The sequence below is a fragment of the Macaca nemestrina genome, chromosome 14 (assembly GCF_043159975.1).
Source record: "Macaca nemestrina isolate mMacNem1 chromosome 14, mMacNem.hap1, whole genome shotgun sequence".
Lineage (NCBI taxonomy): Eukaryota > Metazoa > Chordata > Mammalia > Primates > Cercopithecidae > Macaca > Macaca nemestrina.
The window spans coordinates 113,054,718-113,077,770 of NC_092138.1; the positions used below are offsets into that span (position 1 = coordinate 113,054,718).

A 23,053-nucleotide genomic window follows, 5' to 3' on the forward strand; every position below is an offset into this window, starting at 1 on the left:
TCACTACAAATCAGTCAAGCTGATCTTACCAGAAGCATTGCTGATGTTCCATTGGGTCTGGATAAGTGGATGGACATTTCAGGAAACATCCTGTCAATGCGGTTGATCACATCATCAACATATCTAAGTGGGAAAAAAATAAACATGTGTGAACTACGACTCCAGTTAAGAACTACAGATTAATAGTATTCGAAAGACATTGCTTTTAAATGTAATTTTAAATCAACATAACACATTTTTAAGAAGGCAAATAGGATTAGAAACCTTTTTGTCTTTACCTCTGTATGTCCAGATAATGTGTTTTTAATGCTAGTTCTTGATTTTTCATTTTAAGGCACGACTATTAATTTTCTTCTATAGGAGGTCAGAATTTAGCTGTGTCACCTGCTGGGTCACTGGGCTCCAACAACATGGCTCCCTCCCTTTGTCCTTCCAGTCCAGGATGGCAGCAGTGTCCTGCTGTTGCACACCTCTGGGCTGTCTCACTGTCTCATCAGGCTTCTCCTCTGAATCACTGGAATAACCAATTCCCGGGATTAAATTCCTTCTGTTTTTTTTTTTTTTTGACAAAAACTTGGGTGACAATTGCTGTGTCACCCAGGCTGGAGTGCAGTGGCGTGATCTCGGCTTACTGCAACCTCCACCTCCCGGGTTCAAATGATTCTCCTGCTTTAGCCTCCCAAGTAGCTGGGACTACAGGTACATGCCACCACGCCTGGCTAATTTTTGTATTTTTAGTAGAGATGGGATGTCACCACATTGGCCAGGCTGGTCTCGATCTCCTGACATTGTGATCTGCCCGCCTCGGCCTCCCAAAGTGCTGGAATTACAAGCGGGAGCCACCACGCCCGGCCAATTCCTTGTTTTTAAATACCTGAAGTCACTCCTGATCTCCTGGTTGTGCTCTAATTCAAGTTATATCACAATTTTTACTTAAATCAGTAGTCTGTGATTATATTCTAAAATCTCTGCATGTATTTTTAATAGCTGAGCTACATAGTAGCTCATGACTACATTTATTTACTTATACAGCTTTCTGTTTTCTTGTATTTCTATTTTGCCTTTCCTTTTTTTCTTTTTTTGAGACTGAGTCTTGCTCTATTGCCCAGGCTGGAGTGCAGTGGTGCTATCTCATCAGCTCATTGCAACCTCCGCCTCCCAGGTTCAAGCGATTCTCGTGCCTCAGCCTTCCAAGTAGCTGGGATTACAGGCGCCCACCACCACTTCTGGCTAATTTTTGTATTTTTAGGAGAGACGGGGTTTCACCATGTTGGCCAGGCTGGTCTCAAACTCCTGACCTCAAGTGATTAGCCTTGCCTCAGTCTCCCAAAGTGCTGGGATGACAGGCGAGAGCCACTGCACCCAGCCCTGTTTTGCCTTTTCATTTGATTAGTTTTCTACGTATCTGTTACAGTTTTATTCCCAAACTCTCTACCTGACTCTTACTCCAAACATATCAGGCAAGCTATCAGCTTCACGTTTTCCTTGGAGATATCCCACCAAAAGGGAAGCCTCTGTTCTTACAGCCCAGATGAAACCTGTGTCTCTTAAGGTTTAATAATAATTGAGGTCAGGGACATTAAGGACTGAGCATGAGAACTGGCACATATAAAGGACTCAAAAATTGTAAGTGCCCTGATGGGTAGTTCTACCACTTACACCATGGGCCAATTCTGCAAAAATGCCCTCTCTTACTGGGATAAATTCTTCCCTACAGTGGTAGCGCATTGTGAAGACATCAGCCCATAGCACCGAGTAGGGTCTGGCTCAGGTCCTTTGAGAACAAAATCATACAAGAATTTGTGTTCACCATCCAATCACACTGGACACAAAGAGGATGTATAATATAATAGCTGACATGTAAAACTATCTATTAAGGATTTTACATTGGATTTCATATCCATTGGCTATGACAAATTACATTACATGTCCATTAAGTCAGGGACCTATAAAAGGTGTATTCTCTTGGGGTAAGAGGGAGATTAGTTCTCTGTTCACAACATGAAAAGATTTTAGTTTGAACCTGGGGCTCACGAGAGAGAGCAGAAAACATAATGCCATTTGTTAAAAAGCGAACATCACATGCCAGCTATGAAAGTCAGAAAGCGACCCTACCTATTCTCTAAGGAAAGCCTATCAGGTTTTCCTTAGAGAATGTGATGTCGAGTTTTAAAACTTTCAGCTGAAGAAGGATGGGGAAAAATTAGAGAGGGCCCAGCGGTAAACAACAACAGTAAGCAGACTGCAGCAGAGATGAGCGAGAAGGCGTGGAGGTGCACTGAAGGGTATTTGCTCCTGGAGAAAAGAAGGCCGAGGGAGACTTTGATATTCTTCAAGTACATGAATGGCTTTTATGAACTCAGTACCAAACAGCATCTCCCATCTCTTAAAAGCACCATACTGTGAGGACATGGCACCAAAAAGTGAACTTGCTCAGAAAGAATGAGAGCATTTCTTAAAGGCAAGGCCCCATTCTGCCGAATTTTTTTTTTTTTTTTTGAGATGGAGTCTCCCTCTGTTACCCAGGCTGCAGTGCGGTGGCACAATCTCAGCTCACTGCACGCTCCGCCTCCCGGATTTACACCATTCTCCTGCCTCAGCCTCCCGAGTAGCTGGGACTACAGGTGTCCACCACCACGCCTGGCTAATTTTTTGTATTTTTAGTAGAGACGGGGTTTTACTGTGTTAGCCAGGATGGTCTCGATCTCCTGACCTCGTGATCCGCCCGCCTCGGCCTCCCAAAGTGCTGGGATTACAGGCGTGAGCCACCGCGCCTGGCCTCTGCTGATTTTTTAATGGTTTAATAAACAATCTTTCCTGGATGGCTAAGACACAGGCTGACCACACATCATGTCCCGTGGTTCCTTCTAGATTTATAGCATCATGACACACAACCTTGGATCTAAGCTTAAATGCTACAAAAGGGGTGAGAAGTGAAGAGAAGAGGAAATGAACTCATTTTTCATCATTGCCTGACGTTTCTTGAAATGGTGAAGGCACATGACAAAAACGTCATGCCCAAAGTTTATACCAGGTCATTGGAAACATTCCTGCATGTATATACTTCTTTTCTAAATCTATATGTGTGGTTTAAACCCAGTTTCTTCCGACTCAGCAGGAAGCAAACATCCACTGTCCTGCGTGAATGGAGGTCATTGCTAAGTATATGCTAATGGGGAGGAGGATAGGCGATGTCTTCTGAACTGATCCTCAATCAATAGCCATCATAGCTCTGGACAGCAGAAAGCAGATGAATATGCAGATCTTCAGCACAAAGGTAACATCATAATTTGCTTTCCCTTGTACCTTTCACCTTGAAGGCATCAAGATACATTCTGGAAAACTAGTTTCCTTAGGAGGCTAGAAAAATAAAGAAATGAGGTGGGTTAAGTGATGATCCCGGGTCAAGCAAAAAGCCAGAAACCAAGCTCAATGTGTAGATTTCTAGAATTCCATGCCAACTACCTAACTTTGCTTGCTTTTAGTAAGGGCCAGAGTTCTAAATGGGCAAACAAAGGTTCCTGGCCATTTCTGATTCCTTTATTGATGAGATTTTTACCTCTAAGAAAAGGCAATGGCAAAAGAAAAATAAGTTCCCAGGGAAAATATCTGCTGTTGGCACGGGTAAGTGAAGAGATCCAGGTGGGTTTTGTTGTTCTTGTCTTGTTGTTTCTTCCCCAACCCGTGACCTTAGACAAAGCTCGGCAAACTCAAAGACTGTAGGAAGCAAAACTGCATTTTCAGGAGATTGTTTTCCATTCACATGTCTAACACAAAGGAGATGCAAATTTTTTTTCTACAGGTGACATTATGTATTTGCCAAAAAGGGAAAGAGAGAAAGTCAGCTGCATCTTTAGCTGAGGAAAACAATGTCTAAATTTGCGAGGCAAAAATCAAAACACTTCATTTTCAAACAGACCCAACCTTCGAAACACAAATCAACCACTAGTGACTTGACAGAAATAAGGAAAGCTTGGAGGCTCAAATTAAAAATCTAGAGACAAAAATGACACTCTTTTTTCGCTGAGGGAGGGAGTGTTGATATGGGAGGTGGTCTCTGGCAGTACTCTCCGAATGTTGCCTCCCGAGACAGTGAGCACTGCTAGCGTCTGCAGCGGGCTCTGCAGTGCGGTGCCCCACTTTGAGAGCAGGGCTAAGGACAGGTAGGAACAGCGTGCTCCCCTCCTACACTTCCACCATATGTTACACTCTGTTCTGTGGCAGAATCAAATTACTTTAATTTTTACCTTTGGAATATAGGCAAACAAGCAGTAACACAGCAGTGGTGACTAGTTTACACTTGAGCAGACGCGGCGCGGAAAGACATTAATTTAGTGCCAAATTGAGCAGTGAGTCACAATTTGCACATATCTGTCAACCTGTTAACAGGGTAATAACTTGGAAAGACTGCTGTTCCTATTTACATTACAGAAGCCTTTCGAAAATGGAGAGCTGCTTGGTTCTCCTTCTTGAAGTATTTGGTCAATGAGCTGGCTTGATGGTCCAAGAACTGGGCTAGAAACACAAACTTCTAGAAATTACAGATTCAAATCAAGGTATGATCCATAACTTCAGTATGTTCAGATAGAAAATGAACTTTTAAACAACCAGAGCATTCTGTTTCCCTGTCCTTTGCCCTAGCTGTGGTCAGACTCTCAACGGTTTCCAATCCATTTTTTCCCAGCCCAACCCAACCATCTCTTCCTGAAGGATGGCTTCAGTCTCAACTGCCTCAACATCTCCACTGCATCAGAAACAATCCAACCATTCTCAAATGGCTAAAATGGATTTCAAGAGCCCTATACTTTTGTTCACTTCTAATTTTCTTCAAGAGGCCAGCTTGCTTCTTTCAATGGCCTTAGTCTGAGAACTAAAGAACACCAGGACCTCAGAGGTCCTCTCATCCACTGTCCCCAACAATTTAGGGTTTTAACAGCATCTCCAACAGGTGGTCTGCATAAATATCCCCCATCACCACCTCATGAGGCAACCCCTTGCATTGTTTGACGTCTGATTGTTTCAAATCCACTTACTAGTATCTGCACCCAATCATCCTACTTTAGCCTTTAGAATGACACACAAATATTTCCTCCAAAACTTAAAGGCTTTCTGGGGTCCATGAATGGACTTTATAAAAGACTGTTGGGTTTTCTGATTTCTTTCATCAGCGGTTTTTAGTCTTTTTCTTTTGAGACAGAGTCTCGCTCTGTCACCCAGGCTGGAATGCAGTGGCACAATCTCAGCTCACTGCAACCTCTGCCTTCTGGGTTCAAGTGATTCTCCCTCCTGCCTCAGCCTCGCAAGTAGCTGGGATAACAGGCACCTGCCATCACGTCCGGCTAATTTTTGTATTTTTAGTAGAGACAGGGTTTCACCATGTTGGCCAGGCTGGTCTCCAACTCCTGACCTCAAGTGATCCGCGTGCCTCTGCCTCCCAAAGTGTTGGGATTACAGGTGTGAGCCACTGCGCCTGGCTGGTTCTTAGTCTTTCTTGAGTCACAGATCCCTTGAAGAAGGTATGAAAATTAAAACACATGTCTGTACAACATTTTATCTACAAACTTCTGCAGTTCATAGACCTTTAAAGTCCACAAGCATCCCTGTTTTAGCCCTGTTTTGGAACTGTGGTCCCTGGTTTGCTTTTTTGTTCTTTTCTGAATGGTTAACTTTTGTTTTTCAATAAAGCTATTTTTATAAAAAAAATATATATTTATATATTTGTTGCAGCCCAGAAGTGAACATAACTGAAATGGCGTAGGGGGTACAAAGAATCTACTAATTCTTATCGTCTTTAAATCATGTTTCTGTGATACAGCTGCAGGCTAGTTTTTGTTTATTTTTTAATTGACATATAAAGATTGTATATATTTATCATGTACAGCCTGTTGTTTTGAAATATGCATATATTGTGGAATGGTTAAATCAAGCTAATCAGCACATACACTACCTCATATATTTAGCATTTTTTTCTTTTTTCTTTTTTTTTTTTTTTTTTGAGACGGAGTCTCGCTGTGTCTCCCAGGCTGGAGTGCAGTGGCGTGATCTCGGCTCACTGCAAGCTCCGCCTCCCGGGTTCACGCCATTCTCCCGCCTCAGCCTCCCAAGTAGCTGAGACTACAGGCGCCCGCCACCACGCCCGGCTAGTTTTTTGTATTTTTTTTAGTAGAGACGGGGTTTCACCATGTTAGCCAGGATAGTCTCGATCTCCTGACCTCGTGATCCACCCGCCTCGGCCTCCCAAAGTGCTGGGATTACAGGCTTGAGCCACCGCGCCCGGCCAGCATTTTTTTCATGTGTGTGGTGAGAACACCTAAAATCCACTGTCTTAGCAATTTTCAAGAATATAATACATTGTTATTAACTATAGCTACCATGTTATACAATAGATCTCTTGAATTTATTCCTCTTACCTACTTGAAATTTTGTATCTTTTGATCAGTATCTCTCCCCAACCCCCACGCTAAGCCCTTGGTAACTACCATTCTACTCTCTACTTCTATGAGTTCAACTTTTTTAGATTCCACATAGAAGTGAGATCGTGGCCAGGTGCAGTGGCTTATGCCTACAATCCCAACACTGGGAGGCCAAGGCAGGAAGATGGCTTGAGCTCAGGAGTTCGAGATCAGCCTGGGCAACATAGCAAGATCCTGTCTCTAAAAAAAATAAAAATAAAAAATAGCTGGGTGTGGTGGTATGTGCCTATAGTCCCAGCTACTTGGGAAGCTGAGATGGGAGGATCGCCTGAGCCCAGGAGTTCAAGGGGGCAGTGAGCGGTGACTGTGCCGCTGCATTCCAATCTGGGTGACAAATAAAACCCTACCTCTTAAAAAAAAAAAAAAAAAAGAGAGATCATGCAATATTTGTCTTTCTGTCCCTGGCTTATTTCATTTAACACAATGTCCTCTAGGTTCATCCATGTTGTTGTAAACGACAAGATTTCCTTCTTTTTCAGGCTGAATGGTATTCCACTGTGTATATACAACACATTTTCTCTACTCACTCATCCACTAATAGGCAGTTAGGTTGATTCCACATCTTGGCTATTGTGGACAATATTGCAACGAACATAGAGATGTGGATGTCTCTTTGACACACGGACTTCATTCCTATGGACATATACCCAGGAGCGGAATTGCTGGGTCATACGGTAGTTCTAGTTTTCACATTTTGAGGAACCGCCATACTATTTTCCATAATGTTGGAACTAATTTACAGTTCCAACAAGACTGTGCGAGGGCTCCCTTTTCTCCACGTTCTTACCAACACGTATCTTTCGTGTCTGTTTTTAAACACCTGCCTCTGACTGTTACTCATCCTTCCAACAAAATCAAAGACCTACCTCCATGACTTTAGAGGTCATCTGATTGGGGTAACCACTTTTGCCCTCTAAAGCCACATTTCTCATGCTTCACACCCATGTCCTTGTTTGTATAAGCAAAGGGCTTCCTACTTTTTATATCACTGTTAAGGCACAGCTCAGTGGTGAACTAAAATCTCAAGTCCTAGGAGGGCCAAGGGGACCCTTCGCTCCAGCTGCAGTGACTGTTACAGCCTCATCTAGGCTTCTTCCACGTCCCTGAGCAGGCTCACTCTATCTTAGATACTGTGCACACTCTTTCTGGAAGATTCTTCTCACAAGTATTCTCAGCCCCGTGGCCTGGGTCATTCCTACTCATGCTTCCGTCTTTGAGTTTCATCTTAAATGATGCTTCCTCAGGGAAGTACCGTCTCACACTTCCCTTGGCACCCCATCGGTCAGTGTATCCCATTTTATCTCTTATGATACTTTTTAATTTGCTTTGTGCTCCTGTCCCCTTTGTCATTAAATAATTTTTTGAGTGACTATTTAACACCTAACTCCCCTACAGAATTCTATGGGAACCTATGACTGTCTTCTTTGATGCTGAATCCCAGCACTTGCCACAGTGCCTAGCACCCACTAAGCATGCCTTAAATATTTCCTGAATGACTAGACTCTACATTAAAAGTAAGCCACATAGACCCAAATTAGGCCATTATAAAACAACTACAATGCAAAGTTCTCTTTAGCAGAGGAAGATGTGAGGTGTCAGGGGTTCATTACTTAGCCATCAAAAGTCACCAACAGCAGCAACCAGAGAACTCCACAAAACCAACCTCAAAGAAAGCCGCAGATATCCTTTATAGTCTTCCAGCTTAATATGCAGCTACAGAATCCCTGCATCTGTTTTAGTAGAAGCTCAGTGCCTCTTAGAAGCAAAACCTTCTAAAGAAGCACACTGTTATTGACATGCCAATTTTAAAATGTTGCTTTTAATGAACTAATTAATTCTGCAAAACATTAGTATAAAGATGCATGCTACCAAATTGGGATTACAATACCAAAATGATAACAAAACAGAATGTGGAAGACATTTCTAAAGATATCGCCTTTGCAAAACATTAATTTTTTACTCCACACATTCAAATACATTGCAAAGTATTTGTTATTAAAACCTTAAAATAATTTACTGGACAGATGGCTTAGTTCTCTAAAGACTGACCCCCTCCTCAAAAGGAAAAAAAAAAAAAAAAAAACACACACACACAACAAATCTGGGCCCTAGCCAGTGATCCCATATTAGTGTGATGCTTAGCAGCTCGAGCCGGATTTAAATAGCACTTACCCCACACAATGTGTAAAATACATGCTGTTCATTTTCTCCACCCGTACAAAATCTAAAAGTTAGGAATGCATATATTAATAGACCACCTTTTGGGGAAAAGGGTAATGCCCAGTAGATACCAAGAAGGGAATCATTTGCACGATCTGAAAATGATTTAAGATTTCCCTCCATACCTGTCCGCAGTGATGAGACTGAGACGCCTTTGGCAGTGGGTGGAAACAGACGGGGGCTTGTTTAATTACTTCAGGAGATGAGATTGACTGAAACTACGACTATCGATCTCGAGATGCTGGAGAAAGAGATTGGAAGCTTAGTCCAATTTGCTTACTTCTCAGATTTATAAAATGTTTATATCATGGCTGTGAAAAATTTCTGATTATTTGCTCAAGAAAATCAAAAATACTTTCTAAACTGTGCAACCAGGCTGGGCGCAATGGTTCACGCCTGTAATCCCAGCACTTTGGGAGGCAAAGGCAGGAGGATCACTTGAGGTCAGGAGTTTGAGACCAACATGGCCAATATCGTGAGACCTCGTCTCTACTAAAAATACATAAAAATTAGCAGGACATGGTGGCATGTGCCTGTAATCTCAACTACTCAGGAGGCTGAGGCACGAGAATTGCTTGAACCCAGGAGGCGGAGGTTGCAGTGAGCCAAGATCACACCACTGCACTCCAGCCTGGGCGATAGAGACTCCGTCTCAAAAAAAAAAAAAAAAACCCAAAAAATAACAACAACCAAACAAACAAAAAACAAAACTGTACAACTAAAAGCAAGACTAGATGTACTGCAGGCAGAAATAAACACATTAGCTTAGATTTCCACACCACCTCTCACTACACACCCTTCTCATCCCAACACAACTGGCTACTTAATCTACTGTGTTGTTCTCTTCCAATGAAAGACACTCAAAAACTTCAAGATCTCTTTAAGGCAACTCAACACTTAGGCAGGCAGAGCTGGCAAGATAAGGAAGAGCTGCTTCCTGGGAGGGAAATGGTGACCAAGCAGCAGTAGGTGGGGAGCTTGATCCTGTCTTCTCCTTAGTAGCTCTTGAATTCTGAGCCATGTGAATATATTACCTGAAGAAATGTAAGAGAATCACCCAGGCAGGCAAATAAAAGCTACCCCTCCATTTCCAGAAGTCGAAAGCAACACGCAAGGGCCCAGCACACACTGAAACGTATAAACCAAACTGCCCACCTTCTTCCTGTCAAGTTGCCCTTTGAGGTCATGGGTATGTGATGGACTAGAACACGTGACAAATACCATCATAAAATAGAATTATTCTTACACATGATTTAGCATGACTTAGAGAAGAATTGTTTACTAGTCCTACAGTATCTATTAATAAATATTTTTGAGTGCCTACTCCTCAACAACGACTGTGTTCTAGGAATGATACTAAGTACTAAGGATAGAAAACAATTACGGCAGCTGGTTCACAGCAGGCCTTGTGAGAGGGGAGGATGGCCGGGGCCCGAGCTTGGCCTTCCTGCTAGAGGAGGGTGAGTGCCAGAGCAGGCACTGTTTTCCAGTTTTCAAAGCACTATTGCACCCTGTGCCTCGCTCGATCTCTCACCAACTCTGGGAAGTAAGCAGGGCAAGCAGAAAACTCCTGTTTTACAAATGACAGAAAAAAGAAGTCTAAGTGACTTGCCCAGGAAGACACTATGGCTGAGAGGCAGAGCTGAGCCCAGAACCCACGTCTCTGGATTCCCCATTCTAGGGCTTTCTTACACACAGCAGTGTTTTTATCAGGTCTGCGAGGATTCCTTGGAAAAAGCAGGTTTCATTTTTGTCATTCTTCAGGCTTCTCATAAAACAACTGAGAAATCTTTTAGCAGTGTAGTAACAAAATGAAATCAATTGATGGTTTTCTTTCTTCCCAGTCATTTGGTAAATATTCATGCAGTGCCTAAGTGAGCTCAGGGATGCAGGGATGACTAAGGCAGTCTCTGCCTTCATGGGGTTTCCAGTTTCTTCAAGGCAGAAGGCTTGTCTCCAGAGAAACAGGACAACCAGGTGAAACTTCCTCAAGTTCTCCTGCTGGGTTTTTGATTTTGTGACTCTCAATTAATGTGCAAAGTTGGCAGGAAACAGGGAGGAGTGAAACAGTGAATACTTGCTTTGCATTTTATTTCATATTAATAACTAAAAATATTAACATAATTAATAATTTCTAAATTTCTGTTCTTCTTGCATTACAAATTTACTCAGATATCTTGTGGGTCCTGGTTTTCCCTAAAACATTTAAGCAACATATAAAGTTTCGGAAAGAATTTTAATGTCACTCAACATCTACCTGCTCTGCAAGCCCTTACGTGTTTACAAGGCAGAAAAAAAAAAAAAAAAAAAAAAACTCTTAATAATAAAACACCCACGTTGAGCTTTCCAGCAACATCAATTAACGATAGTTATTAAATCAGCCATTTCTGTCAGATCTGGTGAAATGATGCTTGGAGCTCAGATAGGCAGTGAACTGAGATGCAACAATTCACATAGAGTTAAAGCAAAGCAACCTGTGGGCGGCAGACATTCAACCAGGAGCTGGCAAGGGCAGATGGTGCCTGCCTTCCCACATTCCAACGGCTTTCCCTCCCGTGCCCAGGTACGGCTGAGGACTGTCACTGTGGCACCTCTTGGCAATGCTCGGATGTGGTGACTGCTTCCAGTTACTCAGTTTGTCGCACAGGTTAGAACCATTATTTCATTTCCACTTGATTTTTTTAACGTCCCTGAGAATGTACACGGTAGATTTCACAAAAAGAAACACCAAAGAGAACGATCACAATCACTGAACGACTTGTTCTAGCCGTAACCATACATTAAAGCAAATGCACACTCAGAGTCAGAAACAGTCAACACATCTGAGGAAACCGCAGAACCCCTCCTGGGACAAACACGCTATTTGTTTGACAGTAAGTTTGATCTTCATTCATCAGACGATCAGCTCCTTGAGGGGAGAGTCTGAGGCTCACGTCTTTAATTCCTGCAGTAATTCTGCACATAATACATACTCAATAAATGTGGTGAACGGGACTGATTTAAGTAGACTGACACAAAGAGAAATAAAGATCCCAGAGTAAACAGAATTTTGTTCTGTAATTGTTTCTCCTACAAGTAGCAAAAATTTCTGAATCACGAAATGTCACCCAACAAAGTGAACAGACACAGTGAAGTTGTGCCCTTCTTCTCCCCCTTATTGACGGCACTACTGTAGTGCAGCTGGGTTATAAAGCAGGACTGAGATGATGACAAATGTAACGTAACTCAAACAAAAACAGACCTTCCTGGGTGAGGTGCCTTGGCTGGAGCTCCAGGAGTTCTTCCCACCTCAGGACTCATCCCCCAGCCTCTTAAGTGAATTGCCTTCAGGTGTCTGCTGAACGGAACCTTCAGTAGAGAAGCCTTCTCCAAGGCCCTCAAATGCACACCAGCCAAGTGTCATCAATCACGGTATCCTTCCCCTGTTCTTCGTAGTACACATCACAGTCTATCTCACATATCTGGGGGAATGACTGTTTAATGTTTACCTTGCCCACTAGACTGATAACTCCACAGGGGGAAGGCACAGGCCATCTTTCTCCCTGCCATCAGCCCCCAGCACACCGTCCAGCACACAGCAGGCTCTCAAAAGACAACTGATAAATGAATCATGCATATGGAGTCCTTACAACTATATTTAGCACAACAGAGTCTGAAGCTGGGGCTTAGGAATCACAGGGACCTGGATGTTCAAGTTCTCACGGTGCCCTCATCTTGGACAAGTTACTTTAACCTCTCTAAGCTTTGGCATCCTTATCTGTGAAATAAGGATAACATCACAATCCTATTCACATAATCATTATGAGAAGTAAAGGAGTGAACACAGCACATAAAGCACTTAACACAAAACAGACAAATAATGGTATTAGCTGTTCCTTTTGTGTGTACAAACACTGTCTTTTTCTGCACGAAAGGTTAGGAACTTCTCTTTGCATCTACAGAAATACAAAGCCTCAAAAAGTTAATTGCAGCCATGAAAACACCTCGAAGCATGAGCTTTAAAAGTAGGGATGTTTTTTCAGGTTTCTGGTTCATTTTACTACATCAATGCATTTCAGTTAGTAAGCACAGTTCTTTTCATTATTTTTCTAAGAAGGCCAATGAGAGAGTGGACAGACCGTTCATATTTGGCATGATCCTGAAACGACCTAGTCAGGAAGCGGGCTGGAGTAAATCGATCTGGCTTCTAGAATAGGGACTATGCTGGAGAGCTTTCATTTGTCCCTCTGCCGTCCCACACTGTGCCCCAGGAGGCAGGCCTACACACAGATTACAACAACAAGCCTTTTTGCTCTCTGGCTTCCAGCTGTGTTCTGACCAATACTAGGCACTGGCTGGAGACTCAGAGGGCAGGAGAAGCACGAGGCCAAGGGTCCTTGTCCTTGAGGGCCAGCTGTGACAACTCAGTAACAGCAAAACACCAATGACTCCAATCCCACAGCAGGAAAGGTCTGGTTCATCCCACTATTCAGCAGAGGCACCAGCAGCAAAGATACATGGACTGGGGGGAAGCAGAAGTCACCCATGACCAGTGACATCACAGACTTTGTTACTGGTGGCAGCGGGGCAGCAGCAGCTATGTTTCATGTTCACTGTTTCTTCACCCCCTGCCCCACTACCTTATGTAAAGAGCACTGGGTGGGAAATGACCAGAGCCTTCACCCTCTCCAGACCCAACCTCTCCGCAGTGGTCTGTGCCCCAAAAAGCTGACCCACATGGACTGCATCCATGGGCTCCTTTGCCCTCTGGCTGAGTTTGGCCAAAGGGAGATGTGGAAGGTGGAAAAGCAGCGAGGTCAGGGTATTTATCCTGCCTGCAAAGTCCCCAGGAACTGGCTGCATCCCTCATCATAGCTCTGACAGGATCCCTCTCCACACAGCTCTCTCTCTCACTCTGGGCTCCAGTAACTATGCCCTCCTCTTACCCCTGGGGGAAGGATAGTAACAGCTCCACCCATGGGCACTAGCCCAGGTGCTGCCCTAGTCCCTTATGGGTTCCCTATTCCCTGCCCACACCTTTGGAAACAGTCCCTTTATTAAAGTCTCCTCAATCTGGAAATCGTTCCCTTGGACAAATTTCTTCTTAGAACAAAAAGTCCTTCCTAAATAAAACACATGACATTAAAACCAACCCTGCTAGAGTAAGTAAGAAACACAATAAATTGAAGCCTATTTAAACCAACTGAAAGTAACAGTGATATAAATATTCTAGATTAGTAATGAAACAAAATTTACATGCACTCTGCTTAACTGAACAACATTCATTTAATAATTTTTTCCCCCTGGAGTATTTTAACTGTGGATGTATGTGGCTAGTTTAGAACTTTAACACATCCAAACAGGATAATGGAAGGATCTGCCTCCCTGAGAAACAGGTACCCCAGTCTGGTTTTCTGCTGCCTCTCTTATTTCCCCTTCTTTTTTTTTTTTTTTTTTTTTTTTTTTTTTGAGATGGAGTCTCGCTCTGTCACCCAGGCTGGAGTACAGTGGCGCGATCTCGGCTCACTGCAAGATTCGCCTCCTGGGTTCACGCCATTCTCCTGCCTCAGCATCCTGAGTAGCTGGGACTACAGGCGCCCGCCAACATGCCCGGCTAATTTATTTGTATTTTTAGTAGAGACGGGGTTTCACCGTGTTAGCCAGGATGGTCTCGATCTCCTGACCTCGTGATCCGCCCGCCTCGGCCTCCCAAAGTGCTGGGATTACAGGTGTCAGCCACCATGCCCGGCCTTCCCCTTCCTTCTTAAAGTGCCCTGGCACCTCCAAACTGCAGCCACAAAGTAGTCCTTCTGAGGCCACTCCAAAGTTTGCTATTCGCTTTAAGTTTACTGTCAAATTCATATTTGCAGGTGTGAATTTGCACAAACTAACAGTTTCCAAAATGTCATACACATAAAAGTGGTTTTAGGTGATATATGGATGAACATTTTTCATTTCAATATCTGTATATAAAGAACAATATACAACTAGCAAATAAAACCTGTGATTTCATAGATATCATTGCTCAGTCATGGTACCATACAGGCTAGGTTTTAAAAAATTATACAAATATTATACAAATTATAATTAAAATTGTATTATTTAATAATATTTAAAATACGATACAAATAATAGAACAGCTGACCAAAGGTTTTGGCAAAAATCCTACAGTTGGTTTGCAAATGACTGAGTTTAGAAACACTATCTTACAGTAAGGCAGGTAATTACACAGCTTCGTTCCAAAAAGGTTTTGCCTTGTTCGTAAATTGTGGGTTTTTTTTTTCCCCACTCTAAATAAATCTTCACTTTTATATCTTCTTCTTTTTTTTTTTTTGAGATGGAGTATCTCTCTGTCACCCAGGCTAGAGTGCCAGTGGCATGATCTTAGCTCACTGCAACCTCTGCCTCCCAGGTTCAAGCGATTCTTGTGCCTCAGCCTCCTGGCCTCAGCTAGGATTACAGGCCCCTACCACCACACCTGGTTAATTTTTGACAGGGTTTCGCCATGTTGGCCAGGCTGGTCTCGAACTCCTGACCTCAGGTGATCCGCTCATCTCAGTCTCCCAAAGTGCTGGGTTTACAGGCGTGAGCCACCGTGCCCGGCCTTTATATCTTTTAAAAAATGTTTTCATGCATATATTTGGATATATTGAAGGAGGAGAAATGGACAAGCACCCTAGGAGTGGCCAGGGTGTTTAGGTAAGCAGCACCACTAAGCAAGGGCTGCCAGTGATCAATCAGCTGGGAGCTGACCACATTGGGATGTGTGTCTGGGAAAGTGTGATATGAGCACAGGAGGAGGGCCTCCTTGATAGAAAATGTCTTTCCCACAGCCAGCAGCATGCACGCTCAGTGGCTCCAAAATGTCTTTTGCCCCTTTCAAAGCAGTTAAAAACCACGCCAGAATATACTTCTGTCAGTGGAGCCAAATCTAGGATTCTACCTGAGACAGGTAGATGATGCTTGCCACGCCCTGAACAAACCCTCTACAGGTTTAAGGTGGCCTCATCAAACCATAAACTAGACTCAGCTGTGATCTCCTGTGGCTGAGAACTCTTATGGCAGTCTTTCAAATTCTGGCAGGAATTCTTTTATATTGTACATCAGAGGAGAAATAAAGTGAATCAACTTGACCCCTCTGCTCATTAACGCTACCACTGCCCCTCTGAGTCCTCCTACCTGTTTCTCTCCCATAGCATGCCACTCCAAAGAAACTCCTCTGCGCAGAGAAAGGGGACAACTTCAGGGGTGAATAAAACCCATCATTTATAAGCAAGGAAGGTTATAAGAATTCTTATTTTTCAAAAAAGCTTAGAAGGATGAGTTCATCCAGAAGATATAACAATCCTAAATGTGTATGCTCCTAAAAAATAGTCAATACCACACCTCTCTCAGTAATTGATAGAACAAGTAGACAGAAAGTCAGTAAGAATACAGAAGACTTGAACAGAGTTAACCCAATGACATATATATTCTATATCCTAAAACAGTAGAAGGTACATCCTTTTCATGTGCACTTGGAACATTCACCAAGACAGACCATAAGCTGGGTCTTAAAACAAGTCTCAAAATCATGCAGAATATGTTCTCTGACCGCAACTGAAGTTAAAAATCAATAACAAAAATATAAAGAGCCCCCACATATTTAGAAATTAAACAAACTTTTAAACAACTCATGGGTCAAAGAAGAAATCACAAGGGAAATTAGAAAATACCTTGGGCTGAATGATAAAATATATTAAAACATGTGGGATGTAGCTAAAACCATGCTCAGAGGGAAATTTATAGTTTTTAAAAGCCTATATAAGAAAAGAAAAAAGACTTAAATATCAAATATCTAAGCTTCCATTAAAAAAAGAAAAAGAAGAGCAAATTAAATCCAAGGTAAGTACAAGGAGGCAATGCGTGTAAATCAATGAAATAGAAGACAGATAAATATAGAAAAATCACCAAAACCAAGAGCAGGTTATGGAAATAAAAATCAACAAAACCAAGAAGTCGCTAGTTAGACTGATCAGAAAAGGAAAAAGAGGGAAGATAATTTATCAGTACCAGGAATGAATGACGAGACATCATTCAGATTCTAGAGGTATTAGAAGAGAATACTATGAACCAATCTCTTCGACAGCTAGATGAAGTGGATGTCTTTGAAAGATATAAATTATATAACTGACATAAGAAGAAATAAAAATCTAAAAAGCTTTACATCTATTTTGCTAAAAGTGAATTTGTTATTAAAAATCTTCCCATGAAGAAAACTCCAGACCCACACAGATTCCTCAGTTAAATCTATCAACTATCAAGGTAAGAAATAGTATCAATCATATGGAAAGTCAGAAAACAGAGAAAAAATATTTCTCATTTAATGGGTCAAGCATTATCCTGACACTGAAACTAGAGAAAGGCACTACAAAAAAAAGAAAGTTATAGACAATACTCTTCTATGAACAAAGATACAAAATTCCTTAATAAAATATTAGCAAATAGAATCCAGCAATATATAAAAAAAGATAATATATCATGATCAAGTATATTTCAGAAATGCAAAATTGGAATAACATTCAAAAATCAACCCATGTGGTCTAGCCATACCATGAAATATTAGTTTTGCAAGATGAAGAGTTTTGACGATGAATGGTGGTGATGGCTGCACAAAAATATGAATGTACTTTGGGAGTACATTGGGAATGTACTTTGGGAGGCCGAGGCGGGCAGATCACCTCAGGTCAGGAGTTTGAGATCAGCCTGGTCAACATGGCGAAATCCCGTCTCCACTAAAAATACAAATATTAGCTAGGCATGGTGGCAGGTGCCTGTAATTCCAGCTACTCGGGAGGCTGAGGTACAAGAATTGCTTGAACCCAGGAGGCAGAGGTTGCAGTGAGCCGAGATCACGCCACTGCACTCCAGCTGGTTGACAGAGTGAGACTCTATCTCAAAAAAAAAAAAGTGAATCTACTTAATGCCACTGAATTGTAACATTTAAAAGTGATTACATTATATGTTTTGTATACATAATAAGAATTTTTAAAAAATCAATCCATGCAACTTACCATATTAAAGGAAAATCATTTGATAACTTCAATAAATGCAGAAAAAACTCTTGACCAAATTCAACACCCAATTGATTTAAAACACACACACACACACACACACACTTTCAGCAGAGTAGGACTAGAAGAGGGCAAAAGATCTGAACAGATACTTACTTTGTAACAAGGATAGGCCAATCTTCAGGCCAGTAAGCACCTAAAAGGGGGCTCAACATCAATAATCAAAGGAAAATGCAAAATGTACTTGGCCTGCACTAGAATGGCTAAAATAACAAGGACTGGCAATATGAAATGTCGGTGAGGATGCAGAGCAAGGAGATGTCGCATTCACTGCCAGTAGGAGCACAAAGTGGCAAAACAACTTAGGAAAGCTGTTTGGCAGTTTCTTATAGAGGTAAAGATATACATACAACATAAGATGCAAGAATTCTACTCCTAGGTATTTGCCCAAGAAAAGTAAAATGCTTTATCCATACAAACACTTGTACATAAATGCTCACAGCAGTTTTATTTATTTATTTATTTTTGGAGACAGGGTGTTCCTCAGGCTGGAGTGTGCAGTGATGTGATCATAGCTCACTGCAGCCACAATCTCCTAGGCACAAGCAATCCCTCTGCCTCAGCCTCCTGAGTAGTGGGACTACAGGTGTGTGCCACCATGCCCAACTAATTTTTTTTTTTATTTTTGATAGAGATAAGGTCTCTCTATGTTGCCCAGGTTGATCTTGAATGCCTGAGCTCAAGCGATCCTCCCACCTTGGCTTCCCAAACCATTCGGATTACAACGTAGCATGAGCTACAGACCATGTTCCTGGCCCAGTTTTATTTTTATTACCCCCAAAACTAAAACAACCCACAGGTCTGTAAACAGGTGAACAGATTAAACACATTGTGGTATAGCCATACAATGGAATACTACTCCATAATAAAAAGAATATACAATGTATGAACAACTTGAATGAATCTTGAGAATCTATGCTGAGCAAAAGCAGCTGGGCACAAAACATGCTTCCATGCACCGTATATGAACTCTCAAAAGACACATCTGGCTGGGCTTGTTCATGTCCGGAATCCTAGCACTTTAGGAGGTCAAGGTGGGAGGATTACTTGAGCCCAGGAATTCAAGACGACCCTGTCTCTATTTAAAAAAAAAAAAAAGAAAGAAAAGACATTTAATCGAGAGTGACAGAGAGGAGACCAGAGTCTGGCTGGAGGGCAGACTGGGAGGGGGCAGATGACTGGGATGGAGCATAAAGAAATTTCTGGGGTGATTCTCCTATCTTATTTGGGGTGATGTTTACACAGATGCATATATTTGTCAAAACTCATTGAATTGTACATTCATAAACACAGCATACATAAAATTGGTGTATTTTATTTTATGGAAGTTATACTTCAATCAAGTTGATTTTTAAAAAATGCTTGGAACACACATGGAATTCTCAGCACTAATCTCAAATATTAATAGGATGAGAGTCAAATTAAGTGGTTAGTTTTTTTTTTTTTTTTTTTTTTGAGATGGATTCTCGCTCTGTCACCCAGGATGGAGTGCAGTGGCACAATCTTGGCTCACTGCACACCTCCACCTCCCAGGTTCAGGTGATTCTCCTGCCTCAGCCTCCTGAGTAGCTGGGATTATAGGCACACGCCACCATGCCCAGCTAATTTTTCTGTATTTTTAGTAGAGAAGACATTTCACTATGTTGGTCAGGCTGGTCTCGAACTCCTGACCTCGTGATCCACCTGCCTCGGTCTCCCAAAGTGTTGGGATTACAGGCATGAGCCACCACACCCGGCCAAATTAAGTGGTTTTTAATAAATAAGTCTTGGTTAGACAAGGCAAGACACAGGATCCCCCAGGGACTCAGCCAATGACAGCTCAGGTTGCTTTGCTCTCCAGACTGTGTCAGTGCTGGGGAGGCCATCAGCTCCCACCGTGGTGCCAAACCAGATGAGGGTCAGCAGCTGCCTCATCACCTGTGCCTGTGAAACTACAGTCCTGAAAGGCTCAGGCACCAAGCTTGGTGTTATAATCATTGCTGCATTCCCATCTGAGCCTGTGACCGGTCTTTACAGCTATAACCTGTATAGGGTGAAAATGGACGTGAACGTGTTCAGAGATAGCTGGAGAGGAGACGCAGACTTCACGTGTTGAGCAGAATTTCAGCAGGACAACCTCATCTTGTGAAGAAGCCCTTTGGCTCTTTATTTGCCCGTCTGGACTATTACGAGTTTCACATGCGTTTGAATAGAGAAAACATTTTTGACATATTGAGACCTGTACATCACTACTGAAGTAAGATATTTCCCTCAAAACAATTTTTGAATAGAAAATTCTTTTCATGTTGAATGAGAACAGTTAATAGAAGACAGTGCTGTGGTTTAGATCATGAAATCAGGCATCCAACTGCCTCGGTCCAATTCCCCGCTCTATGAAGTGAGGTGAGTTACTGGGCTTCGACTCTCATCTTGAAATGGGGACAATAACAGTATCTTCTTCCATAAGGTGGCTGTGAAGACTAAATGAGTACGGCATGGAAGAGGCCTGGCATATTTCCTAGCACAACACACGTGTAGACCCGCACTAAGTAGTCACTTATGTGATGAAGACAGCTCAGTACATTAAACTCTGACCCAGAATCCACGCAGCTGGGTCCTTTGCCACAGTTTTCTCCACCTCACCTTAACCCAAAGCATATAGGGCGGTGTAATTAGCTGAAAGAATCCTGGTGCCGCTTTGGAAAAGTCTAGATTCCATCCTGGCTCTCCTCCTTGTACAGCAGGCCACAGTGGGCAAATCATCCAGCCCTCCGGCTTTGGCTTCCTCTTCTTTAGACAAGGTAATCTCTAAGGGTCCTTCCAGCTCTAGTCAACTCGATACACATTTCCTGAGAGCTTACTACATGCACAAAGAAGCAATTACACAGTTATAAAGACTGTCCATCTTTAAATGGTATATATGGTAATTATTCCAGAAAACTCAAATTAATCAGAACAGCCTATTTCTTAACCTCTGGGAATAACTGGAATCTGTTATACTTGATAGATTTTAGTGAAATCTATCAGTATATAGCAGCAGAACAATTCCAAGTACCATTCTGGCATAAAATATGGGGTCTTTGCCACTATCTAGGGGGGCCCATTACTAGAAATTTCTGAAGAAACTTGTAACTAGAAAGAACTATTGCAACTAAGTTTGAGGACTAAAGATGAGTATTTTAACAAGAACCCCAGGAAACAAATTTTGTAATCAAGGAAATTTACAGGAAAGACTCTGCCCACTACAGTTCACAAATGGATATTTACTGTAGCTGAGTAGGCTGCCCTAATGTGGCTGCGTAGGATGTTCAGAGGGCATGTGTAATTAAAGGGCACATACCTAATCTGTCTTTCACTTGAGGATCTCAGAATAGAATAGATAAAAACAATTATTTACTTAAATGTCAACGGCTTTAGAAATAGAAGCCAGGAATATAAGCATCCAGGTCTTTGAATTCTTAAATTTCAGACACCCACTCTTGTAAACAGGAGATCTGTTACAATTAACAGATGCAGCTGTAACTCAGATTCAGTTGTGTCATATCAATCACTCTGTTTAATGCTCCAAATATCACCATATGCACCTGCCCCATGAAGGCTGTAGCCTGACGCTCTGACTCGTGAAGTGGGGTGTGTGTGTGCGCTCGTGCACACAAGAAACATTTGAGTGGTTACAGCTCAAGAGCTGGGGACACGGCTCAAAATGATGCAGCAAAGAGTCTTTCTCACTCAGATCTCACCTTTGTCCTGACACAGACTGGAGTGAATCACACTGTGAATGAGTCAACAACGCAACAGCGTTAAAATCAACTGCTGAGAATTGTGTTAATATAAAGGATTACATGTAAAATGGGAGATAATCATTCCATTTTGGTAAAAACAGGTGTAGTACCAATGTGAATAATAATGAGGGATGACAAATTGGAGCGTATGTACAGAAGATGAATACAGCCAGTAATCCCTTTGAACACAGGTATACAAAGCCTTAACAACAAGGGGAGAGTGTCTACCACAAAATAAGAGAGATGACACAGTTACTCCTAAAACATGCAAATGGAAGTTGCTGAGTGAAGACAGATCAATTATCCTCAGTCGATGAGAATAATAAGACAAAGTGACAGCAGGAAACACTGAGGTTAAATATTAGGCAAAACGAAACAATGGGGAGAATGCTAGCAGAGGAGAGGCTGCCAGGAGAGGCCAAGAAATGACCGCCTGTAGAGGCATGCGGGGTTAAAGCTGGACACCTGCCTCATTACGCGTGGAATTATTCCTGCCACAGTGCAGGGGAGCTGGAGAAGAGTGTCATTAGAGAGGCCTCTGCTGATCTAAATGGGTACGAAAACAAGGAGGCTGAACTCTTGCTTATCAACATTTTTAACCCTCCAAAATAAGTGAGGGTTTTGCCCACCAGGAAACAGTCTTGACACTGAAACCCATCACGTGCCTGTAAAAATGGCCTGCATGTGGTATATGTCGCAGCAGGCAAGAAGGCAACACAATGGCTGCTTGTTTCAGAGACAGAAGCTCGAAGCTGTCTGGGCGGTGGCTCTGGGTAAACACATCCCGATCACAGAACAGGATTTTTTCCCTGCCTGAAATGCTCTCTGATATTTTTCAGCCTTAATTCAAAGGTTTCTTTCTTTGTTGAGTTCAGAACAGTAGAGCACGTTTTCTGTTGTTAAACAATGTAAAGCATTTCACTTGATGAGCTGTAGTATGAGTATTAGCAGGACTTGGAAACTTTTCATCATCTTCATGAAGGTTCTGAGGGCCCACCGACAGCTCTGGGAAATAGCATTTTTCCAGATTTCCACTGTAAATAATGATTGACCATTGGCCTCTGTGTTCAAGGCCTGATGAAGGCAGCAGGGCACAGGACAGAACCGCTGCTTTCACGAACCAGCTAAGGAGCCTCACGCTGGGGACGTGCTGCTTTCTACAGTCCCTTCCCACTTAGGGTAGCACAGCCATATCCACAGGGACCCTAAACACTCTACGGCTAAAGAGCCTTCTTCTGCTCTCTCGCTCTGAAAGATGACAATATGTGCTGTGCACCTTTAGCGCTGTTTTCTCCATGACGTGAAAGGCACTTCAGTGAATCAATCCATGTTTGGAAATATATTCCAAAAGTTGACAGATTAAAGAATTATAATGATAGTCTCCAAAGGAATCATGTAATCCTGGAGACGGAAGACAACTGAGAGGATAGCTAGTCCAAATTTGTTACTCCGTGGACAGGCTACCACTGACTTCTCTCTAGTGGTAGGCAAAGCTGGGATTGGAACT

General features: G+C 42.4%; 1 protein-coding gene across 3 annotated transcripts in view; it reads right to left on the minus strand.

Moving 5' to 3' along the window:
• Positions 1–23,053, minus strand: part of LOC105464057 (mediator complex subunit 27) — a 217,355-nt gene that overhangs the window by 76,275 nt on the left and 118,027 nt on the right. For all 3 annotated transcript variants that reach the window (XM_071078489.1, XM_011711705.2, XM_011711706.3), the window contains exon 4: positions 30–123. In XM_071078489.1, the coding sequence (XP_070934590.1) occupies positions 30–123 (94 nt within the window). The remainder of the gene's footprint in view (positions 1–29; positions 124–23,053) is intronic.